Genomic DNA, 20,724 nt, shown 5'->3' on the forward strand with positions numbered 1-20,724 from the left:
GGACTTGAAGGGCGTGCCCCCAGAGCTATGTGTGCACCGAATAACATTGGTACCGGGAGCCCAGCTAGTGAGGAAGCGGCCGTACCGAATGAACAAAAATTATGCTGTACGAGTGAACGACGAAATTGAGCGGATGTTGGAAGCGGGCATAATCTTCAGAGTGCAGACAAGCGAATGGGTGTCCCCCATTGTGATTTCCCTCAAGAAAGAGGCCAATCAGATCCGGATCTGTGTAGACTTCCGGTGTCTAAACGCTGTCACTGTTAAACACCCGTTTCCCATACCCTTCACAGACAACATCTTGGAGGAAGTAGCTGGACATGAAATCTATTCCTTCATGGATGGGTTCTCTGGTTACAACCAGATATCCATCGCGGAGGAAGATAAGCTGAAAACAGCCTTCGTGGTGGAGGACGGTGTGTACGCATACAACCGACTGCCCTTCGGTCTATGCAATGCGCCTGCTCCCTTTCAGCGCATCATCTTGCACATCTTCGACAAGATGTCGGTGGGGAACTTCAAAGCATTCCTGGATGATTGGTCTATTTACAGCGAGCAGGACATCCACTTAAAAACTCTCGGAGAATGCCTGGAGTGGTGTCGGAGGGCACGGTTGGCCCTCAACCCGAAGAAATGTAGATTCATGGTACCACAGGGAAGTTTGCTGGGACACATTGTGTGTAAAGAAGGATTGAAAACGGACCCGGACAAGATTCGGGTAATAGTAGAAATGGAACCTCCTACGGATGTCACGGGGGTAAAGTCCTTCCTTGGTCATGTGGGGTACTACAGGAGGTTCATCAAGAACTTCGCTAAGGTGTCCCACCCGTTGGATAAGTTGACAAGGAAAGGGGAACCATACATTTGGGCAGAGCCACAGAGAAAGGCCTTTGAAGAGCTGAAGACAAGGTTGATGGGAGCGCCCATACTGGCATACCCGAACTGGGATAAGGAATTCCATGTTCACGTGGATGTCTCAAACTATGTCGTCGGGGCTACATTAGCCCAAGTAGGAGGACACGGGCTGGACCACCCCGTTTATTTTGCTAGCAGGTTGCTCTCGAAGGCGGAAAAAAACTATAGTACCACAGAACGTGAAGCATTCGGGATGGTCTATGCCGTACAAAAATTTCGTCATTACCTCCTGGCCACACCATTCACATTTTACGTAGACCACTAGGCACTCATGTATTTAGTAAACAAGCCCATTATCCAGGGGAAGATAAGTCGTTGGCTATTGCTACTACAAGAGTTCACATTTTTAATTGTGGTAAGACCAGGGCGAAGCCATGTCATAGCCGACTAGCTGTCCCGGATTAAATCGGGGGAACCTCCAGAGGGAGTAAATGACGATTTTCCAGATGCACACTTGTTCCAAATAGCCGTACTCCCGTCATGGTACAGAAAGATTGGGGAATACCTATCGACGTCCCGATTTCCGGAGGGTATCCCTCCAGGGGAACGAAGAAAGCTCGCATTAAGGAGCAGGACTTTTTCGCTCATTAACGGGTTACTCTACAAAATGGGGCCGGACCAGATATTAAGGCGTTGTGTCATGGAAGAAGAAGTCTCGAGTGTACTAAGGGAGGCACATGAAGGGCCTGCAGGTGGACACATGGGTCCAGACACCACAGCCCGAAAGGTGCTTCTCGCAGGACTATGGTGGCCAACGGTATATCATGACGCTAGGGAGTGGGTCGTGAGATGCGACACTTGCCAACGGGCGGGCAAACCTCTGAAGCGGGACTTCATGCCCCTCAACTCGTCGCATGCACAAGAACTCTTTGAGCGATGGGGACTCGACTTTGTGGGTCCTCTTAAGGCCAGCCGCACACGACGATGCCGGTACATTATAGTTGCGGCAGAATACTTGACCAAGTGGGTGGAGGCAAGGGCCCTCCAGGATAATTCGGCAGTAAGCACAGCGAAGTTTATTTATGAACAAATCATTACGCGATATGGTATACCTATTCAGTTGACCAGTGACCGGGGAGGCCACTTCGTGAACCATGTCATACACCGGTTGACATCAGACTTCAAGATTTTTCACTCATTCTCAAGTCTGTACTACCCACGTGCCAATGGCCAGGTGGAGGCCACAAATAAAATAATAATATCGGTGATATATAAGTCTTGCGGAGTGGAGAGGGATGATTGGGAGGAGCGCCTACCGTCAGTACTTTGGGCATACCGAACAACGTACAAGGTAACTACTGGACAGACTCCCTTCCAGCTAATGTATGGACAAGAAGCCGCGGTGCCAGTTAAATTCATGGTGCCGAGTCTACGGATTGCCATCGATAATCGCCTTGGCAACATGGAAAGCCTGAGGGAGAGGCTGTACGCGCTGAACAAATTGGACGAACGAAGGATGATGGCTCAGTGGGCGACAGAAACAGCCCAGCAAAGACGAAAGATGTGGCACGACAAGCATCTCCGACAAATGAATTTTACTCCCGGATAGCTGGTGTTAAAGTTCAATGGGAAGAACGAAATTAAACCTGGGAAATTCAAAGTCCGCTGGTTAGGGCCCTTCCGGATACGTGAGGTCAATACGAACGGGGCGATAAAGCTGTGGACGCTGGACGGGAAGGAGATACCAGACGTTGTCAATGGATCTAAATTAAAGATCTATCACGAACGGAGGGAACCGGGGCCCCCCAGTCAGTCAGCCCGCTAGAAAAAATTGGAAAAAATATATATATAAAGGAAAATTTGAAAAAAAAAATAATAATAAAAGAAAATTTGAAAAAAAAAAAAAAAAACAACAACGAAAAAGTGGCCACCATATGGTGGGACCACCGAAGGTGGCATCATCGTACGATGGAACCATCGTGCGGTGGAACCATCGACGGTGGGACCACCGTGCGGTGGAACCATCGTGCGGTGGTCACACCGTGCGGTGGGAGCCACCGAAGGCGGTCACCAAGCAGCCCGCGGGAGAATAAAACGCCGCACAACACCACCGCGACGAAGGACAAAACAACCCCGCACACCGCCATCACCGCACAGCAAGGAGTGAAGGGAAGAAAACGCCAAACACCGCCGAAGGAAGAACATAGCGAAGGATAAAGGAAGAACACAGGGACGCACCGCAACTTCCACCCCTCGGTTGCCAACTAACCAAAACAATTACACATAATTAACTAATTACAGACGGGGGAGGATGTTGAGACTTATCTCGCTGACTTGACTGATATGGTAACGAGGGGTAGGCGGGTGGTGGCCGCCGCCCAGACGCAAGCATTGCAGCAGGTGGTGGTGGAGCTAGAGCAGGTCCTCCAGTTTATGCGGGTGGGCTGCCCGACAGCCTTTGCTACCTGCTTTGAGTCTCAGGGGTGGCCGACTGCGGAGACAGAGGAGATGCTCTAGGCTTGGAGGCTGCGTCAGCCCGTTGTGGACAGTCGGGTGACGGCAGTTGTCCGCGAGATCGAGCAGGTCTACCGGGATGCCTATTATACATTGAGGCGTACACAGCAGGAGTCTGCAGTCAGGGAGGCCGCCCGTGTAGTGTTGGAGAGGGAGGTGGCCAATCAGTAGGCCTCATGGGCAGCCGAGAGGGCGCAGTTGTTGGCCCAGCTAGAGATGGCCCGCACAAAGACGGCTGAGATCCGGACAGCGAAGGCCGAGGTAGAGACCCGTCTGGCAGCCGAGCAGACACGGTTGGTCTGCGCGACGGAGGCAGTGGATACAAAAGAGGAGGAGTTGCTGGAAGCCGCACACATGGTGAAGACAGCGTTAGAGAAGGTACTGGTGGCGGAACGGGATGTGGCCGCACGTACTCAGCAGGTATATGAGCTCCGTGCCCGCTTGGCGACCTAGACACCGACATCTCACACTTCTGCTTCAGGGACGCTTTCTCAGTCCCCTCCCTAGTCTTTTAGATATATTGTATCGGTTGCATTATCTCCATTTTTGTAAGTCGCCTTGAGACGACTTTTCTTTTTTGGGGGGGATGATGTTGGCGGCATTATTGTACACAGGAATAACATTAGTTAATTATGTGTAATTGTTTTGGTTAGTTGGCAACCGAGGGGTGGAAGTTGCGGTGCGACGGTTGGCGCTCGCACCCCCTCGGTACCCTTTTATACTTCGGAACGTAACTTGTAACAGACACTTATTGTGAATAGAACATCTGATATACTTTGTTTGACATTTACGGCATTAGTCTGCGTTATGTTCTTTATGTCTTAAGTTATTCACCCGAGAGGGCAAACAAACTCCTCCGTCTCTGATGTCCACTCTGGAAAGGGGACATGACAATGTCAGCGGGATTCTCAAAATTTTTGAAAAAAAACACGATCTAAAAAAACATGCAAAGAAAATTCGTCTTTTCAAAACAAATGTTTTTCTGTGTCTTCCCACTCTGATACCATATTACAAAATGTAATTGGTAAAAACCTTGAATATATTTACAAAATGATCAAAAGATCGTTATAAAGAATTACAAAAACGATGTTTCTAAAAAGAAACAATTGTAAGTAGAAACAATCTAATTATTTACACTATAGTACATGATTGACTATTAATTAATAGTAACGGTATTATTCTAATAGTCACAGGTTAGAGAAGAGGTTATTTGAAATTATAAGGGTCCTTTTCATAAAGTTTTAAAATGACGGAATGGCACTCAAATGAATTTTGTGGTTGTTACCTTTAAACCACAGTATTCCGACACCCTAACAAACCCCTAATTGAGGGTAACTCTCGCATTTGGTTTCTTTCTTCCATCTCATGTTCTCTACTCTCACTGCTGTTGCTCCTGTTGTTCTATGAAACAATATTGCAAGTATATATATATATTTATTTTTTTAAACTTTTAAAAATAAAATACAAAAGAAAAACAAATGAAAGAATCACTTACCTTTTTCACTTCTTTTGCTACCTCACTCCTTGTTGCTCACTAATGCTAATTTTTATAGTTGCAGCTTCAACTTCTGCTCAAAATATATTTTTTGTGGTTCCTACTTGGTTGCAATTTTTTTTGGCATGTTGAAATGAGTTAGAATCAGATAGGGAGATTTGTTTTTGTTGATCTAAAGCTAAGTGTGGTGTGGGGGTCCAGAAAAAATAAAAAATAAAACAATCAATTTTCAATTTTAGACCCTTTTTTTAAAAAATCGTTTGGACAGCTGTTAGGATGGTCGAGGGACATTTGAGACATCCTTGGCTGTCTTGGGGATGTCCGGCCGTCCTCAACACGTCCTCAATCTGTATCTCTGTTTTAGAAATGTCTGTGGCAAAAAATTGAAGGTCAGGAATGGCAAGGGAATGCCCCTTATATTTTGCTTTTTCACAAAACAAGCACTTTACCTCCATTTGTTACCAATGTTAGTTCCCCAAAATCTATTGTTTTAAATTATATTTCCCTTCTCTCAAATCCTTCAGTTGACAAAAGGGTGGGAGCACAAGCTGTCATCCCTAGTTGCCTTGTAACCATGCTAACCTCTAAATCTAGCATCAGATGTCTCCAAAGAAAAGATTCATCCATCCATATTGTACTGGACAATATTAACAACTCTTTGTAAGGGTTCCTAGTCTTCGTGCATACCAAGCAAGCTGAAATCAAAATCTTGCAGAAATATCTTTCTTGGTCTCTTATATTGAGGACAAAATTTCAATCAGTGAATTCTACAAGAATGCCTTGCCCATCATTTTTAATGGTTTGATATGCTGAGCTGATGAAAGAAAATTTCATTAGCCTTCAAATTAATACTAAATCCAATGAGGAATTCCTCAGTATGGAAAAACAAAGATGCCAGTTGGCTAATGTAATGCAACACAATTGCCAGTGAATAGGTTTATAGTTTATTTCCAAGGTTGTGGGATTTCTACAAATGGCTAAAACCATTGGCTGCAACACTTTGTAACCTCATCATATCTTTTAGATGAAAGAAACAGCCATTGGAGGGCCATGGATGCAACATGGACATGATGCAGTGCACGCAAGCAACTTTGTGTGCCCTCACAATATGTGCCAATGTGTCATTATGATGGCCTATTGTTGACATGTATGAAATTGCACTGCTGCGAACTCCATACGACCAACACAGAATAGAATGAACTCGCTGAATATCCTATCCTCTCTTGAGATAAAGAAATCCCTAATGCTATTTCTCGCGCTTGATCAAAGGGGACAACCTCAAGGTTTCGTTTGTCAGGTCTTGACTGCGGGATTACTTAGTGGTTTGATGTGTTTTTGCTGGAAACACAAGGGGACTTACGGTAAGATAGGCAATTGTTGGATGAGTTCCCTAGAACTTTGATAGTCTCGCTTATCGGATGGTTTAAGCTGGGTTGATACTGTTTTCAGCAAGACTGCGGATTCTTCTTGGTAAAAAAAAAAAGGAAAAAGGAGGGATAGAGAGAGAGAGAGAGGTATAGAAAGTCTAAATTACTTAACTAGGATAGCATATTCAGTAAACAGATAGACACCTTCGAATAACTAGATTAAGCATTACCAACCATTTAAGCACAATACTTGCATCAATCCAGTACGATCTTCAAGGGAAAATTAAGTTTTCATGTTATCAAATACAACATCAAAACTTTTACATTCATTCAGTGAGCATTCAATAACCGAACTAAGCATATAAAAGGTTCAGATTAACCATGCAGAAGGAAAGACAATCAACCATTCCCTAATGGTATGAACAGTGAAGATCCTATCAGATGTTTACTTAGAAAATGCTATATAAAGGAAAGAAACATAACTAAAAATTCTAAATTAATGAAGAAGGAGACCATGCACTCACAAGGAAACTTGAAATAGTCTTAACTTTGTATTAGATCCTGTAAATTTTGCCAGAGCTTCTGCAACAATCCATGAACTTCTTACAAAATGAGGGAAAACCAGTCCCTTAAATAGGCTTCAAAAATGGATGAATGGCCAAGATTTAATCTAAACAAATGGCCTAGATTCATCCTTACAAAAAGGTACCCATACCCATAAATGGAGGGTAAAATATCAGCAACTACCCCAAAGGGAGTAATAACTACCCAAAAGGTAATTAAAACTTATCCAAAAATAATCCAAAAGGGGATACATAAAGTTTTACATTTCACAGTTGACTTGGATGTCAAATATGACCCTTTGGCCAAAAAGTGCACTTTCAACATTCAAAAGAAAAAAAGCTTAGGAAAGCACTTTCTCTTTTCCAGCTCTAGATTCTTCGGTGATGAACTCAACCTCGTCATGTAAATATTCTTCCCAGATATCCCGATCAGCTGCACGCTCTACCCGAACGTAGTCCTGAAACCTCAAGCATAACTTGAATAATTCGGTTGTTGGCGGCATAATTGGATTGAACATTTTGTAACGGATACCTTGTAGGAGGCTATCTAAATTCTCCAGCTCCTCTCTCCAGTACGACTTGTGATTTTCAAAACATGATATGTCTGCTTGAAGCCCAGAAGCAAAATCTAGATCCTCTACGGAGTATGCGATCTTGGGATTGAACCGGTCCCCCCACTGCGGTTGCATCTCACTATCCTCCGCACTATTTTTCCAACTGTGAACCATGGATTTGAAGATCCTTTCACCAAGATCCTTCACATTTGATAAAGTGTCACCACACTTATCATGCATTTTATTGATATTATCCCTCATGTCGTCTTTCATGCTAAGGGTTCAATACCAGCTTTTGAAGGTATTGACATTAGAAGGACTTAGGATAGTATCGACAGCAGGGATTTGAGAGCAGGTCCAAAATAGAGTCCTAACAAGGGGCAAAGTCTCAGCCATCGCCTCATGAATGTTATAGCATTCCTTCTTCAGCTTACACATTTTGACTACGATGACCTCCCTATGGAGGGCCATTTCGCACAGATCCTTGAAGATTAACTCTCCTCTTTCTTTAATGCTTTGCATCCATTCCCTGACGGCCCTTGCGGTGTCCCGTACTCCCTCAAATTCTGTTGTGATTCTTTGTGCCAATGCCGTCGGTGGAATGTGGGATTCGGAGGCATTGTGTAATGGTCTCAGGAGTTGATCGATGTATCCCTTGGCCTGTTCAGCACGAGCTCGATACATGTTCTTTTCGGCTGTTATTTCTTCAAGTTGCCTGAGTATGTTCTGCATTGAATCCTTGAATTCCTCCTTCTCTTGTTCCTTAGTGGCTCGTCCGATGGGGAAGGTCGTGATGCTATAATCTGCCAGTGTGATCTGATCTGTTGGCTTGTCTATAGGCGGGGTGGCGATGTGAAGAGTATGGTTCCTTTGCTCATCTTTGGTCATTCTGGAATATGCCTTGGGCTTTTTCTTCCCCTTGGCTTTAGCTTGATCTATACGTGAGAAGATGTCCTCCAAATCGATGGGTGGCTTTGTGGCGGCCTTGCGCTGAGCCTGGACAATTAACCATTCTTGAGGTACAGTCTGGGCTGATGCTTGGTTAAGTTTGCACTCTGTTCTTTGATGTTTTCAGCTGACTCATCACAAATTTGCAGCTGTTCCGTTACAGGAGGGGTAGAGGATGTGTCAAGTTCTTTGTTTGCAGCGGAGTTTTCTCCCACTTCACTGAACAATTGCCTGGTGCCTTCGTGCGATGGTCGCTCTTCAGTCTTTTCAAGCTCACGGGTCTCATCTGTCCTTTTCTCTCCTTTAACAGTAGAGTCATCCTTGGTAGTATTATGGAGCGGCAATTCATGGCGGCTCTGCTGGGTGGGTTCATGTAATTCAATCCCTTGAGTGGATGGAATCTCTCCTTCCTCAACTTGATTATTAGATTCGACTAATTCAATAGCTCTTAGCTTGGCATCCAACATGTTAGGTGCAAGAGGATCATCAGCTCCAAATGCATCAATATCACTCTGGGAAGGCGGAGCAGGTATATAATCTAGTTCTACTACATCGTCAGACGAACTAGGGTCCTTTGACGATGAAGTGACCTCTGGTCTCCTAATGGGAATCTTTTCCCTTATTGTTCTCTTGGATGTCCGAGTTCCTCTGCTGGCCTTAGCCTTCTTCCTCTTCTCGGGCTTTTCAATTTCTTCCCTAGGTGCACTGGAAGTTCCCTCATCTTCGGAGGACTGAGAATCAAGACTACCCATTAAGTGGTAGGTGAACTGGACTCCTTCATGAATTAGTCGCTCAATTTGCTGATGCAACCATTGGTCTGTATATCTTGCTGGGGCTGCCATGACTGCCTCAAAATCAGTGATCGGGTCTTGCGACCAATCAACGCCTGGCAAAAGATGCCTTACTGCCTCAAATTCCCGGACTTGCAGACAATTCCCTGACTCTGTGAGTTGATCTGGGACCTGGCGATATTCATAGAGTCGCATTTGCTGCACACTTAGCCTAGAATATTCACGCCTTTAGACCTCATAGTCATCAGAGCAGTTTTTCCAATAATCTTCAACTGACTCCTTTGCTCTGTACCGCCTGCCATAGGCTCTCTTTGCCAGATTGTCGTGATCAAAGCATTTCCTTGGAAAATGCTCTTGTAGGCCATAGGAGGCTAGCTTTGCAAAGGATTCCTTTGCTTGAGATGGGGTCTTTAGATGGACATCCTGGTTGCCTATGATCATGGTGAATGCAAATCTAGTTAGCTTCTTGTCTCTGAGTAAGCTACCGGTCGGACGTGACTGCCTAGCGACCTTCATAAGAACTATCTTGTCGGTTGGGTACCGTGGAAGCCGGAGAAGGGCACCATCAAAGCCAGCTATCCGGATGTAGAACCTCGGGAACTGGATGAACCAGGCTCTGTATCTCTATACTAGAATAGTAGCTTGCTCTGAGAGCCTTATGTGTAATCCTCCCTGCATTAGCCTGACTAGGCGCATTGTGAAGGCGTCATTGACGCGCTCATATTGACCAACCGCATAGGCCGGGCTGTTCTTTTCTCTTTGAGCTATATCCTGATGATGCAACTGTGGGTAACAATCATATACCTTCACCTGACCAAGCCCATTCCCAATTTCTCCTTTCATTATTAAACCTGGCAGTGGCTGGTTCTTGGCGAACATGTAGACCAAATAGGAGGTCATAGTGAAGTATTTCTTTGTATTAAGTTCTATCAGCTGGGTGTGGATGTTGTTGCTTATGAACTGGGCCCAGTCAAACTTGGACTTCCTAGTGAAGACCTGCTCTTTGAAGTAGAACATCCATTCTTCAAAGTAGTTGGATTGGGGAAGTCCCATAATCCTGCTGAGCAATGTGACCATGTCCCCATGCTCATTGTGAAAGTCGCTTTTAGGGGTCTTTTTCCCAATCCTGACGCTTGGGGATCTCCTTTCCTTGTACCACTCTTCATTTATCAGTGTTCTGCATCTGGCGAGATTCATATCATACACCTCTGGTGCTTCGTCCATAGTCGTTGCTATAGGGTTGTTTGGAAAGGGAATGTCAAATGCGTCGCCAATGGCCTCAGGAGTGAAGTTAGTGAGGGTCATGTTCTCGAGGAGCACCAATCTGGAACCTGGCTGGTAATGTCGGGCAACTTCTACTACTAACTCATAGTTTTGCACTGCTGGAGGAAATCCCGTCGCTTGGGCGATGCCACTTTCCATCATCTGTCTAGGTTTGCCATAGGCATTAGGGGAGAAGACTCGATTCCTGAAATCTTGGATATCAATATGGCCTAGGTCAGTATCACCGTCACTGTCCCAGACACTGTGAACTTTTGACTCCCTCAGTCCTCCTCTTTGATATTGATACTTCATCCTTTCAACTTTGCGAGGGATATCTGATTTGGATGCTCGCAATGTCTCAGCTGTAGCAGGCGTCTTTGATGATTCTACCACCGATTTAGGCATTTATCCTGCACATCCGGACACAGATTACGAGGCGATATAAAGGAAGTAAGGCGGGTTAGAGAAAGGGAATACCAGCATTCAAAAACCGAATTAGAAAAACAACATGATCCTGTTAGTTGAAAGCTTGATTGATTTAAACCCAAGTATTTATGAAGCTTTCGATTGCGGATTTACACTTAAGCATTTTCAGGATCAATTTTCAAAATGGACAAAGCTTGAGAAGTTTTCCTAAGTTTGAAAATGCAATTGCTGGTTAATTCTGGGAGTAATTTCTGATTTCAATTGCTTAGCATGGTGCCTTACAAACGGAAAAAGATGCAACTTGAAGACTTAATTTTTTAAATCAATTTTTTGCATAGACATCCATCCAATTTGTAAATATTTCAGACGATTGAGAGAGGTAAAGCACACTTACCTGGTGAAAATGAATGGCGAGAAATTGCACGATTTGCAAATTGGAATGGGAGGTTTCTGCAATTTGAATTTCAACGGTTAACTTTAATCCAAACTTTCATGCCTATGGTTTGAAAAGGAATTTGCAATTTTGAATTTTAGACTTAGCGATTCTATCACCTTGGTGACTCTGACTTCTGCGTTTTCTTATATGGCGTTGAATTTGGGTGTTGTTTTTGGCGTTTCACTCTACAAGGCTCATAAAACCCCACGATTTTACCTTACGTGCTCTTCAGGAAATGGAGAGAGTTTCAAATTTAGAAGATTTTCTTGCAACTAACCCGTAAATCGCGATTTTCGGTGCCTTATGTGTTTTGAACTTCGAAGGAAATCGCACCTCCCAAATTTGCGGCTCTCCCTTTTGCTTGGACGGCGAATTTCGGTGAAATGAAGAGTTTTGAAAACCATTTAGAACTTTAAACTTTGTTTTCGTATTTACCCTAAATCGAGATTCTCGACGCTATGGGAGTTTTTGCCAATTTTACTTCCACGCACTTTCACCTTGGGCGATTTTCGGCGTTCTAAGGCGTTTTGAAAACCTCATCCTCTGCGTTTTCTCCTTTGATGTGATTTCGGAGGAATGGGAATTTTTTAGAATTTAAACACTTCACATATTACCCATAGTCATGCGAAGTTCGACGCTTAAGCGTTGTTTGCCAAACTTCGGCGTTTTTTGACAATTTTGTTAACTTCGGCGACTTCTAGTGTTTTGCCAATTTTCGGACCCTTTTATCGTTTTGCCAACTTTCCAATTTTCTTGCATTTCGGCCTTAAGGTTCGAATTTCCGCCCTTTTGGCCATTTTGCCAAGTTTTCACATTTTCTTTCATTTCGGCCTTAAGGTTTGAATTTCGGCCCTTTTGGCCATTTTGGCAACTTTTCACATTTTCTTTCATTTCGGCCTTAAGGTCCGAATTTCGGCCCTTTTGGCCATTTTTCTAATTTTCACCACTTCGGCCTTAAGGTCCGAATTTCGCCCCTTTTGGGCATTTTGGCGAGTTTGGCACCTCGAAACACTTAAAAAAATTTCGCCCTTCCTTTGCCTTTCAGTTGGCGAAAAATCGCCATTTATTCAAATCTCGCGAATTTGTAAAAACAAACATCATGTAATCTCTCTCATCATTCTTATGCGAAAAACGGCAACTTTGGGTCCTCATGCGACCTTCGGACGCGCTATCCTTTTACTTGGCGGACATCGCCAGTCTCCATCATCACACGCCCGTTCAAGGTGATTTTACAAGCTTGGACAATTTCTTGGGATTCGTGCCCGAGGGCTCAACTGATCATACGGATCACCGGCTCCTTCGCTCAAGATCATCATCTTACGGACTGAACGCGGGTTCGCTCGAAAGGACGCGAGACACTCTTCGCGGAACTCAACAGGGCGAAGACAGAAAAGGGCCCTCAAAAAGAAAGGGGGACCCTGTCAGCGACAGGGAGCGTGTGCAACGCACAACACCTATCTGAGGAGATACATTGCTCTCTCGTTTGCTTCAAAAACAAAAACTCTACCTTAGAAAACATTTTGCTCACATCAACTTCTTATATAGAATTTTTGTACTTATGTTTTTTTACTGTTAATTGGTTATAGCTATGAATTATGTATCCACTAGATTATACAGTTTTTCATGGTTTCTGCTTTTTATAATTTTTATCTGCTGTTCTTTTAGTGTCGTTTGCTTTTGTTATCAGCTTTTTTCTAAAAGTACTTTATAATTCAGCTCACTATTTTGCCTTGGATTATGTGTGTTATGGAATATTATATGCTTTTCAAAACATTTATCTTTTATCCCCAAATATATTTTCAATGAAAATTTGCAGCATGGACTTAAGAATGCCCTCAGGTTGGTGAAAAATCTCGACCTTTTGTTTGGAAGAATCACTTATTTAGCTGGTTGTTTACCTTTCATAGTAGGCCCTAGATCATGACCAATGACTAATCCTAAGTTTTAAATGAAATAGTTTATTATTTGTTGTTAAATGCACAAATCTCTTTGACACCATCTGGACCATCCACCATTTTAGAAAGGATATATAAAAGTGCTTGAAAACTGATACTACCACTCCCTTGTAATTTTCTTTTTCATTCTGTGTATATTGAAAAAGAATCATTATCTATATTTATCAACATTTTACTAAAGCATGTATGTATTAAGTAAACTGATGAAGAAATATATTGCATATCAAGAATTTTTGAAACAAGAGGGAAATAATGAAATATCTTGTGGAGTAGGGAAATGAACCATTCCAAGAGGCTTCAGGAAATTAGTAGTATTATCAAGAGAAATTGGCCTTTTAAGGTGAGTAAGTTTCTCAAAGAGAGGAGGTGTGTAGAACAACAATGATTGGACCTCAAGTAACTGGCAAATAAATATTGAGCATGTTTAATATTATAATATTAGTTTCAGCTCGTACAAAAGTAAAATATGTGTAGGGAAGATATTGCCTTTGGAGTAGTCATCATTTCTAAAAACACTTCAACCTAAACAGAATCTGCTTTGGAGCAATCATCATTTCTAGTGTCTGTCATATAAGTGGCCTTGCCTTTACATGGTTTAATGCAAGCCTGCAATGTTCTGGAACAGGCTTCCAAGTCTGATTCTAAATACTCTTTTCTATTTATTTTTCTTTGTTTATCCCAAATTTTGTATATCTATGGAGGAGATTATTACCTTTTATGCCACAAAATTGAATACGGTCCATGGAGATATATGATGGTTGCAGCAATCGTGTTTGAATTTTCTATAAGTTTGAACTATTCTCATTTTTGGCTTTTCATTCAAGTGCTTGTAATGGTTAGTGTCTTTTTGTGTCTATACAAATAATTGCAAGTGTGATCATGCTTCCAAGTCTGATTCTGAACATTTTTTTCTATAGAAGAGTGTATTACCTGTTATGCAACAAAATTGATTATTTTCCCATGAAGATATATGGTGGTTGTAGCAAATGTGTTTGAATTTATCAGTTTAAATAATCCACATTTTTGGCTTTACATTCAAGTGCTTGCAATGGTTAGCATCTTGTGTGCCTATACAAATAATTGCACGTGTGTCTTTATATATTTTGAATGTATGTACTATGCATACAGATGAATATGCATGTGCCCCATACAATTAACTATAACATTTTCTAAAAGTAAGAAATATTTCTCCAATAATTCTATGTTTTTTGTTGGATTTATGATGATCTTCAGCCATTTTTAAGATTCTGAGTTTCTTAGTTTCTCTGAACTATTCTGTTTTTACATGGAAATTGGGATTAGTATTGAATGAAGTTTTATTATTGCTTTAACTCTATGACTCTATATGTTAATCATTTTAATTCCTTTTTATTTGTAAATATGTCCAGGTTCTATGACCTTGTACAGCCCGAACGTGGGGTCTTGAGAAATGGTCGAGAAATACGTTTAACAGGTTGTCGCCTACGAAATACAACAGGATCTGGTCAGCCACGACTTCTTCCAACAGAACATCTTGTGATTTTACTTGATGAGGTAGTTTGTTAGATATTTATGATCATGCCATAGACATCTCATTGGATATCTACGACTCCTGTGTATTGCATAGTAAGAGTTTGCGTTGTAGCACAAAAAATTCAATGCCATTAGGTGAATTATTTCACAAGTCGATGCACAATGCAATAGCTTTCAGATGATGTGTCATTGTGTAATAAGCTTATTTTTGTATGGAATATTATGTGAACATAGTATTTTTGCTTCTAAAATCTTAATGCAACTCTAAGACCATTAGAGAAACAGAAGGGAGTGATTGAAATCAGAGACAATATCATAATATGGAGATTACATTATCGAAACACTTGTGCTTACAATTTGTTGATAAAATGTGATATGCCTATATTGCTTACAATTTGTTCACAATATGTGAAATGCCTATACTAAGATTAACTGTAAGAGCACAACGCTGATTTATTTGTCTAGTGTCTTGGTAGTCATACTGCACTAATAGGGTGATTAATATCAAGTCTCCTAGTCTAATACGAGAGCATATCATGTTATCAAATTTTCCAACATGCTAACGAGCTTTCTTGAAATAGAACTTGCATCCTGGGTTTCAAAATTCTGAAACTTGATGCCAAGGTTTCTGGGAGATGCGTTTTCAACCCCCTGACATGTGTCTTGGTGATCGGGATGCATCTCTGGTTGGAGACGTCCCTATTTGTAGGGACACTTTGACCAAGCATCCGCCCGACCCCTTCGTCTCCTGCCCATATCTTGTTGTCTCCTAAACAAGAAAACAAAAAAATAAAACAAAAAAAAACTAAAACAAGAAAAGCCTCGTGAAGGAGCTTAAATATGCCATGAAAACAAGCCCACGAGAAAATAGCTGATGTTGTAGAGAAGGAGAATAGCTGAAGCAGGTAGTTAAAATAGCAAAAGTGAAATGACACAAAGGGAGGATAATTAATGTTTTAGCAGCTCTAGCAGGATCATCAAAATCTTGGTCTCAAAGATTTCCAAACATGGTTGCATTAAAATCTAAATGTGGCCTCGATATCCAATCCTTGCAAATTTTAACCCAAATGAAAATGTTTGCAACCAATTTTTTTTAATCATAATCAAATATATTGAACGTGTCCTATAATTTTTGTATGATACATTTGTGTAGATTAACTGGTAAATTTTTTTGAACCATCTAATCATACTTTGCCATATCACTTCTATTACATGAAGATTGTATTGAAATCACAAACTATCTGTTTTTGACAATAAAAAGTAACTTATATGTTAATTATTATTTTATTAATATAGATATGTATTAATTTTATATTTATGTTGTTAAAATACATTAAATATTTGTATTTTTAATATAGAATATTTATTATCCCCTGTTAATGGGGTTGGGAAGGCTAATCTTCCCACCATCTCGTGGGAAAATGTAGTTTGGAAGGAGCCTAAATAAGGATGGGTGAAAGTCAATTTTGACGAGGCATGAGGAGAGGTAACCTTGGGATGAGTGGTGTGGGTTGTGTTGTGAGAGATCATTAAGGGGTGTTTCTTTTTCCAAGATTTGAGCATCACGACAAATAACGATGCAAAATTTCCAGTAGCACTGTTAGGCCTACAATGTGGGTTAGAGTTGAAAGTGAACCAATTGCATCTGGAAGGTGATTTCCTCATAAATGTTAATGTGATTCGAAAGAAGGCAACTCCAAATTGGAACTTGGGAAGTGGCTCAAACTGATTTGGGAACTGATCGGAAGGTTTGATGATTTCAAAATAACGCATGTCTATATAGAAGGAAACTCGTTGGCCAAATCGATGGCAGGATACCCTTTCTTGGCCATGTCATTTGCAAAAAGTTTGTTTATCATACCATCTTTTTGAGTTGGCATAGGTGGATCAAAACCTTTTAATGATGATGGGAATAGGCTGTTGTTGATGGGACGTGGATGTTGGACTTTAATTGTGGTTCTCTACGGTCGAGTGTGTGACGACGTTCTATGGAGATACTGCATGCTCCTAAGATTGCTTCTTGCACATGGACCCTGTTCTGGATATTTTTGAAGCTTTTGTCTTTTCTATTTTTATTTATTTTTTTGTATTTTTTGCAATTTGCAATTTTTTATAGTTTTTTCATATGTTGAAAATGAAATGCATGAGAATAACAAGGAACAACTTCTGAATGCTAACTAATAAATAACTCAATAAATTTAGGATTTTTTAATTGTAACAAATGTAAATTTGGAACATACCCTATTTACAACGCCTCATGCCAGCAACATACATCAGCATATGATAACAATAGGTCTGATTTCATTCTTTAACAGCAAAAATCAATATTTCATATTCTTGAAATGCTGTAATAGCCCTGATTTTTCCAATGCCTAGGGTTACCAGGCAACCCAAATCCAAACGCCTAACTGGAGGATGATAAATTGGTGATGAATAGGGTTATTGTTGATGGAACTGTATGGTCTGATTTTGTTGTGGGAGTTTGATCTGAATCTGCCCTAAGAGCCCACACCACTCCTTGGAACAATTACCTTGCAAGCAAGAATGGTATGGCTTGCCTAGGTATGGTATGGCTAGTGAGAACTAACAATAAACTCCTCAAATTTTCTGATTAATGTACTTTGAAAAGCTGCCCCGAAATGCTCAACAAATCTCTGTCAAATCAACACTAGAATGTATCAATTGGTGCACCAGCAAAACCCCTGAATGGTGTCTTTGGTAGAGTATTCTTGAGTGATCTTCCACATCTGCAAATATTCTTCTTCTTGAGAGTTTTCCTTCCCAAAAAGCCAATCTTCAGCAACCTACAAAACCTTCTCTGTTCTTCTCTTCAAATTATCAAAAGCAACTGAATGATTGAAAAAGCAAATCAAATGCCTTTTATACTTCAGCGAAAACCTTACGCCCAAGATGGCCTTTTTATCTTTTTTTTTCCCTTTTCTCATAGTTGGTGGCCACATGAGGAATAATAAAGTCACTTTATGAATTTTAATGAAAAAGTTGCCCTTTTAACCCCTGGTAACTCCATTTCATAGAGTCACTAAAATAATATAAATAACATTAAATGATGTAAAGTTAAAACATTGGTTTAACTTTAAATATTTCCTTATTTATTATTAAATTACATAACCAAGAAAAATGCCAAATAATGGACCATCATGACAATCTGCCAACATTTCCTGATATAGAAGTCACCAACTGAATGATTCCCCATGACTTACTATAAATAGTAAGTATGAGCAACATAACCAAGTGACTTACTAAAAATAGTAAGTGTGAATAAAGTGATCCGAGAATACTCCTGAAGGCCAACTGCAAAAACCCTTGGGAATACTGAGCTGGGGAATACTGAATTAAGCACAAGATTGAAGAGCCATAGAACACCCTCAGAAGGGTCCCTTAACCACCATGTTAATCCATGGGGACCAAGTGATGGACTAACCTCTGCAACTAATAACTGCCCAAGAAAAGGAGATATTGCAGTTTGCCCTCCCCAAAATTGCTTGTCCTCAAGCAATTGCCACCCTGTATCATGTAAAATACTGTCAGTGGTGAGTATCTTCAACCAATGAAGTACTCTATGATCACACTACTACTTAACTTGTGACTGCAACTCTCAAAGAGCATGCTATGCGTAGTGAGCTCCGGTGGCCTGCAAAGAGGCACGACTAGCCATACATACTCAAACTCAACTTGGCTCCGGTTCCTAGACTCCGAAATTCTGCTCCCCTTCCGTAGATTCTGCTTGTGCAGCTGTAGGAACAAGGACACATGACTCTCAATCACAAGTACCAACGACTCCTTACCTCCAATAGGTCCACTGACCAAGAGTGCCAAGTCTGTCAAAGACAAAATACTAAACAAAACCAAAACCTTGGAGAGAGTCTTGTCTGATAACTGGTGATGTATGATAATATCCATGAAGCATGACCACTTGTACCAAGTCTTCCGCTGGCCAACTCTAATGCAACCATTACCATGCCTGGATTTGTGAGGCAACTCCTTGCGAATCTTATGGAGTAATGTACATATTACACCAATATTGGGATCCCAAATCAGCACACCTTCACATCCACTAGGAATGATGAGGTAAATGTCTCTCATAGTGTCACCGTCATCAACTATCCATCCCACTCTGAATGATTTCCCATGGATGTGAAAGATGCCCATTACAGGTGCAAAGAATAACATACCAACCCCAACTAGGTCACTGATATAGACCAGAACAGCATCAAGCAAACTGAAATATATAACTTTATGGTGAAGAAGACATAAGATTATGGAGTGTCACCATCCATAAAAATTCCTAGATCCCACAGCCAAATTAGAAGTCCACCATTCTTTAAACCTGCCGACTTCCACTATGCCATTCTTATATAATCATCACCGTCCTGAGAGGGGTAGCGTAACTCATCTAGTTTCAAACGGACCGATGTGTCAAGCCTGTCACCACCTAAATCCCTACATCTATCAAACATAATGAGAGGGAAGCATCCCAAAGTGCTAGCTACACAGACCCACTCTCTAACTACTGTAAATCTCCTATGTCTATGATGAATTCCTATCATATGTGCAGGATAATGCTTAACTGCTCCTTCTAGGTTGGAGATATGGAACAGATCAGGAGCCTCCAAACAGAAAATCTGACTTATGGGGATGCAAATAACACCGCCAAGGTCATAGGGTGATAGAATATCAATCCTATGCTGCTCTCCAACGAAGAGAACATGATGCAACTCTCCTCCAAAATCATGTACAGCTGCTGTCCTCCAAAAATTATGAAAGAAGTCTATGTTCCATGAAGTAGGATAGCAATCTCCCATTAACTTATGGAGTAAAATTCCATCACGGCAGGCTGGGATATCAATGACATCATGCTCACCGAAATCACAGCTCTCTTGTACCCTCGTTTCCCCAAGTGTATGCCACACATGGGTTGGTGCCTCCATTAGAAATCGCTGAAGCAAGGAAGCTGCAAACTCTACCATGTCATGCTGTACTAACTTGGTCTTCTTGTGTCTTGGACACACAAATAAGACCTCATGTCTGTCTCCCAAATGAGTGCCGACAATAGAAGAAGACTTCTTACTATCATCCTCATGAGTACATGTTGCCAACTCAGGATTATGTCGAAACTGATGACTGCTGTTCCAAATCAGAAAATCAGAACCGTTGTCATACCTTTCCAGAGTGTCTTTACTCTCCTCAAACATCTTCTTCGTACTTGCTGCATCAAGTGCCGAGCCAACATGAGTCTCCCAAGGGAAATCACAAGCCCCTAGACTAATCCTCTTAGGTGGTATATCACGATGATATGAAGATAAGGAACTGCTGTCATACCTAAAAATATCAGCCCTTACCTCATGCCCAAGTGTGATGTCTTCCTCAATCTCACTCATCTCTCTTTCCATGAGTGGGTAGATATCAGCAAGTGCTGGTCCACAATATGTCTCCAAGTGAAAATCAAGTGCACCATGTGTCAGAAACTCTGCCCCATAGCTGCAAGCTGACTCTTCATGTGTATATGTCTCTTCTACCTTCATGCCTTCATCAAAAGACCCTCCAAGTCCTTCCTCTATGTCTCCACTTTTTGCCATCTTCATATTGCATTGTTTTTTTGGGGGGTGGATGAAATAGAAGTCTGAAGTTCTACTGTGTATGACGAAGAGTGTGCTATGCCCAACTCCTCACCAATCTTATCCATGTCATCTCCTTTTCTTCTCAAGGCATCAAAGTTTATCTCACCAAGTGTGAGTAGATGATCTCTATCTGCAAGGAAGTGTAGGTAGTTTGATTTCACTACTACCAAGGCCTCCTTGAGCTCGTGCAAGTTGGGAAGAGATGGAGCTCCCTTGAAACCATAATGATTTCCTAAAGCCTTCCAACACAGACCTGCCATCATCTTATGAACATGATCAAAATGGTTTAGAGCTGCCACAACCATACCTTCATTTACCCTTAGTTGATCTTCCAAAGGATGTAACTTATGAGACCCAACTCCATGCAAAATTTCTGATTTGTCTTCATAATCTTGCACCTCCAAAT

At 41.5% G+C, this 20,724-nt stretch overlaps 1 protein-coding gene across 3 annotated transcripts in view; it reads left to right on the plus strand.

Moving 5' to 3' along the window:
- LOC131065551 (uncharacterized) overlaps positions 1-20,724 on the plus strand; it is a 247,724-nt gene that overhangs the window by 122,065 nt on the left and 104,935 nt on the right. For all 3 annotated transcript variants that reach the window (XM_058000092.2, XM_058000090.2, XM_058000091.2), the window contains exon 4: positions 14,556-14,700. In XM_058000092.2, coding sequence (XP_057856075.2) covers positions 14,556-14,700 — 145 coding nt within the window. The remainder of the gene's footprint in view (positions 1-14,555; positions 14,701-20,724) is intronic.

This window comes from Cryptomeria japonica, chromosome 4, assembly GCF_030272615.1.
Source record: "Cryptomeria japonica chromosome 4, Sugi_1.0, whole genome shotgun sequence".
NCBI lineage: Eukaryota > Viridiplantae > Streptophyta > Pinopsida > Cupressales > Cupressaceae > Cryptomeria > Cryptomeria japonica.